Here is a 7399-nt window from a genome sequence, read left to right on the forward strand (position 1 = left end):
CGCTGTCAGCGCAGAGCTGCACACAGGGTTTGATCCCACACACATGAGATCATGACCTGGGCTGAAATCAAGAGTTGGACGCCTAACCGACTGAGCCCCCCAGGAGCCCCAACCCCATCTCCTATTTATCACAACACTATCCCTTTCTCCATCCTGCGTGTCCTGAAGCTTCTCTTGACTGTACCACTTATTCTCATTCTTCCAGGTTTTGCAAGCTCACTACACTTCAGTAGTTAGCATCATTGTACCATGTGATTCACAAGCGTTAACCCCTCAGCCAGAAGGCAGGGAGTTTCTTTATTTTGTGTCTAATATTCCTGCAAACACCAAGGCCTTTAAAAATATCTATAGATAGAGGTGCCTGGATGGCTCTGTCAGTGAAGCATCTGACTTTGACTCAGGTCATGATCTCGTGGTTTGTGAGTTTTGAGCCCTGCAGCTCAGAGCCTGGAGGCTGCTTTGGATTCTGTGCCTCTCTCTGTCTCTGCCCCTCCCCAACACACACTCTTTCAAAAATACACAAACATTTGAAAAATACACCTATAGATATCATATATAGAGAGAGACAGAAACACAGTATCATTCACTTAAACTGGATGGGCCCATCCCTTCTCTGCATCTTGCTAACAGAAGACACGCCCCAATGGTCCTGTCATCACCCCGTATTGTAACTTCTATAGCGGAGTCTGAGCTGCGTTCCCCCAGAAGTTTTCTTTCAGCCAAACTCTTTGATTTTGGAAAGTCTGTTTGCTAGAACTGAAATCACATCTGGACACAGACCCACGTGAACTCACTTTGTGAAAAGACCCATCATTTTTGTACAAGTTATGTTATTATAGACCACCTATGTGTTAAGTTTAAACAATGTAACTGAAAAGAAACGAAGTCTGCCTGAAATGACCCAATGAAGAACATAAATGAGTTGGATTTATCAAGTTGGCCTAGATTTTTGTGGCAAACGAACCAAGAAGACTGCAACGTATTTCACTCACACATAGATTTTCATAAACTTGGGAGAACGGTTGGGATATTATCGAATGAGGAACACAGCCAAAGAGTTTTCCAAAGATTTATTGAAGCAGAAACAAGTTGGTCAGATACTTGTTGGAAAAAAGCAGTTTTCATGATATTCAAAAATACTTTTTAAAAAGTATCCTAGCACAAGTGTTCTTCGTAAACTAGATTATGTTTGTAAACTTTTCTCTAAATCTTTTAAGAGTGTTGGTTCTTAAGAACTAAAGGTTATTCCTATTCCAAATCGATCTTGCGCTCCTGAAAAAACTGCAGAAAGGCACTTGAAAGCTGTTTCTTTAAGATATGGACTTTTTAAATTTTTTATTCTTGCTGGTAATAGATTGCTGCACCGAGTCTGTGCAGTCTTCACTCAAGGTCATCGTGATGCTGAGAAGTTTCGTTGATAACCTGTTAAAAGAATTAAAATTCAAATCAACTATGACACAACATGCTAAAGATTAAATTGCCCCATTGAGCATGACCAAGAAAAATCCCTACTAAGTGTGATTTATCATGAAAATGGGCAGGTCATGTTGATTGCACATGAGGGTCACTGCTGGAAGGGACAGATACATATGTCAGATACTCTTTACCTACACGCAGGAAAAGTATCCAGTGGAATGTTAGGGCTTCAGAAAAGAAAACTTAACTATGTTTCTGAAGGATGCTGTGATAGTCCTATGCAGGAAAGTTTAAAAGCAATGGAGACATTCTAAATGGACAGCACATCCATCTGAAGTTTATGGGCAAGGGAAGATTCCGTGAAGGTTATGATAGATTTCGGCCATTTCTTTCTTGGCATAGAAAACTAACAAGAAAACGAATGGATCAGACGGCAGGTCCCGGCACTATGTCAAAGGGCCTAGGGAAGGCCCTGTGTCCAGTATCAAAACATTCCTGCTATTGAGGTTTTAACAAAGTAGTTCGTGGAGTGAGTCTAGAAAGTAATGTAAAGAGGTTGCGCTCCCATTTTAAATTAAGGCCCATAGAAAGAAATCCCTTATTTTGGACTAGAGGAAGATTGCGGTCTGACCTCCTCATTGAGGAACCATGTAATTAGTTGTCTGGGTGTCATGCCAAGAAAAGAAGCCTATTCTCTTTTGAGGGGTCGTGGGTGAAACTGAACCCCCCCCAACTTGCCAGGTGTATCTGAAGTATAGACTTCATGATTCACAAGGCTCTCCATGCCAGCCTGAGAGGATGCCAGTTTTGAGTGAAAGATACCAACCTGTCCATCTCTGGTTTCAACCGTCTTAATCAGAAGAGTTCTTTTTGAGTGAGTGTCAACCAGAGGAAGTGAATCCAGATTGGTTTCTGAATAAAGAAAAAGGCCCCAAATGAGGAAAAGTGACACTTGAAAACAACAACTGTTTTGGCCAAAGAATTATGATTGTTGTTCATAATCGTTGAAAGTGCTGCTCTCGAAAGAAGACTAAATACCCAGTTTGAAAGCCCAGTGTCTGATACCACGATAGCATCAGGATGGACTATTTCAATTTCCCATCTCCCAGAGGAAGGAGTCAAATGGAGTTTAAATTTAACTAGAAGCACAGACTGGAAGCCAGTACTTGGGTCTACAAATCAGGGATGTTTTACAGGATTTCACTTTGTATGGCATTTTCAAGTATCATTTAACAAATTAGTGCTTGAGCATGAACAGAACGGTGACAAGCTGCTAAAATTTTTCATAAAGGGCAATCAAATGCTTACCCCTCAGGTTCAGGGACGAAAAGTTGGGAAGAGGCAGAGCAATCCTATAAAAAGATAAAGAAAAACAGTAAAATTTTTGGAAAACAAACAATAAGGAACGAATTCATTCACTTCTTGTTTTCATCAAAGGAGACAACGTATTCCTGTAGTTCATGGCATGAGGGATTTACTTCAAACGTATTTACCGATGACTGGTCTCATTAGTACATTTCAAATCTTGTATCCCAAGCATTTTCTCCACAGGGGCGTCAACTGGAGGCAGCACAGAGTGGGGAAAAGCGTGGGTGCTCACAGCGTTTTGAGTTCAAATCCCAGCTCTGCCCCTGACTGACTCTAACTAGGGCAAAGTTACTAAATCTCCTAACCTAAGGTTCTGTATCTATAAAAAGTGGTCAGCAGCTTGAAGAGATGTTGTGAAGACGAAATGAGATAACGTATGTCAAGTGAGCGAAGGAATACCTAATCCATGGTGGCTATTAATTCAGGCACACAAGCCGTTGTGCCGTACCTGCTCTCCTCGCCTTCCAGCAGCTTCCTGTAGGTGGCAATCTCAATGTCAAGAGCCATCTTAACATTCAGCAGGTCTTGGTATTCCCGAAGGTGACGCGCCATTTCTTCCTTCATGTTCTGAATCTCATCCTGCAGGCGCCCGATAGTGTCCTGGTAGTTAGCAGCTTCGACGGCAAAGTTCTCTTCCATTTCACGCATCTGGCGTTCCAGAGACTCGTTCTGCAGGAGGTAAGAGAGGCTCAAGTATTAGAACAATAATACAGGTGTAAGCTAAAGTCTTCAGGTCTCAAAGTGCTTTTTGAATCTGTCCTGACAACTCATTTCCTTTGGATTAAAACAAATTTTTCTTCACGGGAAGTTTTGTTCAGAGACCGCCGTTAGCTTGGTCAATGGGGACGGTGCAGATTGGTTACATTCCCTCTTTTATGGGGGTCTGATACTCACAGTCCCTTTGAGTGCGTCCACCTCGCAGGTGAGGGACTGGACCTGTCTCCGGTACTCATTTGATTCCTGCTTCGCCTGGCGCAGGGCATCATTGTTCCGGTTAGCAGCCTCAGAGAGGTCAGCAAACTGCCAAAAACAAATAAATAAAAAATGTAGCCCATGCAAGCACCTTGGTTTCCAATCCTCTAAGAGTCCACCTTCCCTGGAAAAACGGGAAATCTTAAAGATGGTGAGCAAACAAATAAATAAGTGACACATAACCCAAACCACACTTGCTATTTTAAGTTCAAGTCTCCTTGTCTTTCAGAACATGTCTGCCTTTCTGTCCTGAAGAGCAGACGGAGAGCGATGCAATGCTGACGTGGACACTTTCAAGTAGAAATGGGATCTGTTATCCTCGTTCAAGGGTGGAGGTCAAGGGCATGGTGTTGGGGTTTACTTCGAGGTAGGGTTCAGAACAGGGGGGTGGAAAGGAGAAGGCATGAGTGATGGGGAGGCTGTAGCAACAAATTAGACTCGAACAAGAAGTTCAAGAAGTTTTAAGAAGTTCAAACCAGCTTTCTGACTGGAGCAGAAGGGTACGAATAGGAATCAGAGACAGCTGCAAGCATTTTCGGAGCACAATGTTCTTCTTTTGTTCTAGCCACACGGACTAGCGTCCTACCTTGGACTTGTACCACTCCTCGGCTTCCTGAAGGTTCTTGGCAGCCACGCTTTCATACTGCTGGCGTACATCGCGCAGGGCGGCGGTGAGGTCAGGCTTGGAAACATCCACGTCGATTTGGACATGCTGGTCCTGAATCTGGGCCTGCAGCTCCTGGATCTCCTGCAGAAAGAACAGACAGCAGGTCAGCGTACCACATCTGGGGACAACTTCACCCGCATCCACGCACAGAAGGGGGCTCCACTTGCCTCATCATGTAGTTTCTTCAAAAAGGCAATCTCTTCCTGCAAGGATTCCACTTTACGCTCAAGGTCGAGACGTGCCAAAGAAGCATTGTCAACATCCTGGTTTGAAAAGAGAAGAGACAGGCATGTAGGAGGGGGCTAAAGTCCACGGCCTGTCTCACTGATTCATCTTAAATTCATCAGATGAGCTCCATCTCTTTACTCTGAAGAGACTGTTGACAAATTTTATGACTTTTGAATTAAGTCTCTAAGTCACCCAGTACTATAATACACTATACTTTCTTTTCTCCATTAATTAATTGGAACTGTGACCCACTGTATTGTGTTCTAGGTGGCTGATAAGCAATTTGAACACAAATAAATGTTAAACTGCACATGGCACACGGTATTCAGTCAGACATGACTGACTCTACATTATACTAGTGAAGCGTTTCATTGTTTTTTAAATTTCCGTTCCGGTATAATTAACATACGCTGTTATGTTAGTTTCAGGTGTACATTATGGGATTCAGCAGTTCAAATATTAGTCAGTGCTCATCACGATAAGTGTTACTTCTAGCCCCTTTCACCTCTTTTACTGGTCCCCAACCACCTCCCCTCCAGTAACCATCATCTTGTTCTCTAGTTAAGAGTCTATTTGCCTCTTTTTTCCTTCGAGCACTTGTTTTGTTAAATTCCGCACGTGAGTGAAATCATAGGGTTATTTGCCTTTGACTGAGTGTGTTACTTTTTTAAACCTAGAAAAATCCACGTCACAGCATTTTTAAGGTTTCCTTTTTTTACGATGTCGTGCAATAACATGATGCTCATAGGGTTGAGCAGATTTCACTTCATTTATACCTGCAAGTACACAGAAAAGAACATTTGCACTTCAAAAGGTTTGGTGTATCCCTGAGCTCTTTTTTCTCTACTTAAACCTTCTGAAACTGATCCTTAGAATTCAAAGCAAGTATGTAGTCATTTGGCGTTGAGGTTACAAGGCTAAATTTATACTCCAACTCAAGAGATACACTGGCAAAGTTTCAGCTCAGGCACGCATGGAAATGAAATGTAATTCCGGACTGTATTTTCTTTGCTTCTCAGAGAACATCCTACAAGGGTGTGTCCATCCTTCCCACTTAGCAAGGTGTAAATTCGGTTACTAGGCTTGTTTCAGAATGACTGTTCAAAAGGCATGTAATGAAACTACGTGAAAAATTCTCACTGCTCTGGCTCTCACTGTTTCCACCATTTGTAAACTGCTCTGTCCCAAAGATTTTATTTCCCCTCAAGGAAATGTCACCAGATTGTTTATACCTCTTACTTTGTAAGCAATTGTACGCAGAGTACGGGTTATAGCATTAGTCTTCAAACACACCTGTCACCTTCATGGAAATGCGAATGAGGAGTGATAATTTAAAAAAAAAATGAGCCTTGGGCAAAATTCATTTTTGCCTGTTAAGCCCTAAAAGAGATGCAGAAGATAATTTACTGACCTCTATAAAAAAGTTCAATGTGACATTCTATCTCACATGAGACTGTGGGAGCATTTAACCTAATCCGCAAATAGGAAACCTTTCATACTAATATTGTTTCATATTAACTCACTACTCTGCAGAAAACATTACAGATAGGATGATCAGTTCCTAAAAATGAACCACACACTGCAGTGTGTCACTTAATTTGGTAAATGCACTTCCGCTTCAAAATGTTATTCCAAACTTCAGCGGAGAGCTTTTAACAGCCATTCCAGCAAGCGTTCAGGAGAATAAAACTACGCGGGCAGCTCTTTCTGCTCTTGAATTCCAATTTCAAACTAAAAATCCTGTAAGTCTGTCTAACGTTGGAGCAAAAAGTCCTTCACTAAAAATCCATTCTTCAGCCTTAGGTTCTTGGGGAAAATGTGCTAAAGAATTTAAGAACCCAAAGGAAGAAAGGCCTTTCAAACGGTGAATTATGATTGTAGCTTTAAGAGCTTTTCACATCACATACTTCACAAGTCTGGGCCAGATAGATAACGGATGTTAGCAAATACTGTGTCCAACTGGGACTGTGCTTACATCATTACATATTCAATAAGAATGTAGCCGGTTGCAAAGCTTCTCTGGGAACACAAAGACTCCTATTATTTCTGTCCTGAGCCACCACACTAGCCAGCAGGTCTGTATCTACATTCCATAGTGAAGCCCGTAGAAACCATTAATACCTTCAGCCCAGGGGACAGATGGCTCCTTTTCACCCTTATTAGACCACAAAATACTTGTGCCTAGCGAGACTTCCACATAACTTTAAAGCCGCAGTGGAACTTGCAGAGAAGAAAAGAAACTTGGTGGCTTCGGTCCAGTTTCTTATCCTCCAGGACGTTTACGTTTTAAACTACAGGGCATAACTGCGCTTTCTGGTGGCCTTGTAAAAGTTGGCCAACTTGACTTGGGCAAACCGTTATCTACGCCCGACTGTTAACTGTTCAGAATCGGAATGTCAATGTGCAATGTGTTGCAAAGAAGGGGAAAAACTATTTCTTTGGGGAAAAAAATCTCGAAACAAAGTAAACCATGAAAGCCTTTCTGTATGTCCTAAGGGAAGGCTTCAACTCACTCAAGGGTTTTTCTTCGGAGAATTTCCGATCTGGGGTCTTCCTGCCGCTAGGGGGCTTTGCGCTCCGACGTGGAGTGTTGCGCTCTCTAGACGCGGGCTGAGNACTGCAGGGTGCTCTCGGCTTCCTCTCTCTGAAGCATCTCCTCCTGCAACCTGAAACAGTCGCACATTAACCGAAAGGGAACTGGGAAACCGCCAGGGGCGGGGCGGCCACACCCAACCACCCCGTCGCTGC

General features: G+C 42.7%; 1 protein-coding gene across 1 annotated transcript in view; it reads right to left on the reverse strand.

The window, feature by feature from the left end:
* Positions 1-1055: 1055 nt before the first annotated feature.
* VIM (vimentin) overlaps positions 1056-7399 on the reverse strand; it is a 7659-nt gene continuing 1315 nt past the window's right edge. Inside the window, exons 2-9 of the mRNA XM_077772411.1 lie at positions 7257-7317; positions 4591-4686; positions 4343-4504; positions 3679-3804; positions 3233-3453; positions 2725-2768; positions 2243-2328; positions 1056-1422 (exon numbers count right to left, since the gene is read on the reverse strand). Of these exons, the coding sequence (XP_077628537.1) occupies positions 1381-1422; positions 2243-2328; positions 2725-2768; positions 3233-3453; positions 3679-3804; positions 4343-4504; positions 4591-4686; positions 7257-7317 (838 nt within the window). The 3' untranslated portion in view covers positions 1056-1380. The remainder of the gene's footprint in view (positions 1423-2242; positions 2329-2724; positions 2769-3232; positions 3454-3678; positions 3805-4342; positions 4505-4590; positions 4687-7256; positions 7318-7399) is intronic.

This window comes from Crocuta crocuta, unplaced genomic scaffold (genome assembly GCF_008692635.1).
Source record: "Crocuta crocuta isolate KB4526 unplaced genomic scaffold, BGI_CrCroc_1.0 scaffold96, whole genome shotgun sequence".
Taxonomy (NCBI): Eukaryota; Metazoa; Chordata; class Mammalia; order Carnivora; family Hyaenidae; genus Crocuta; species Crocuta crocuta.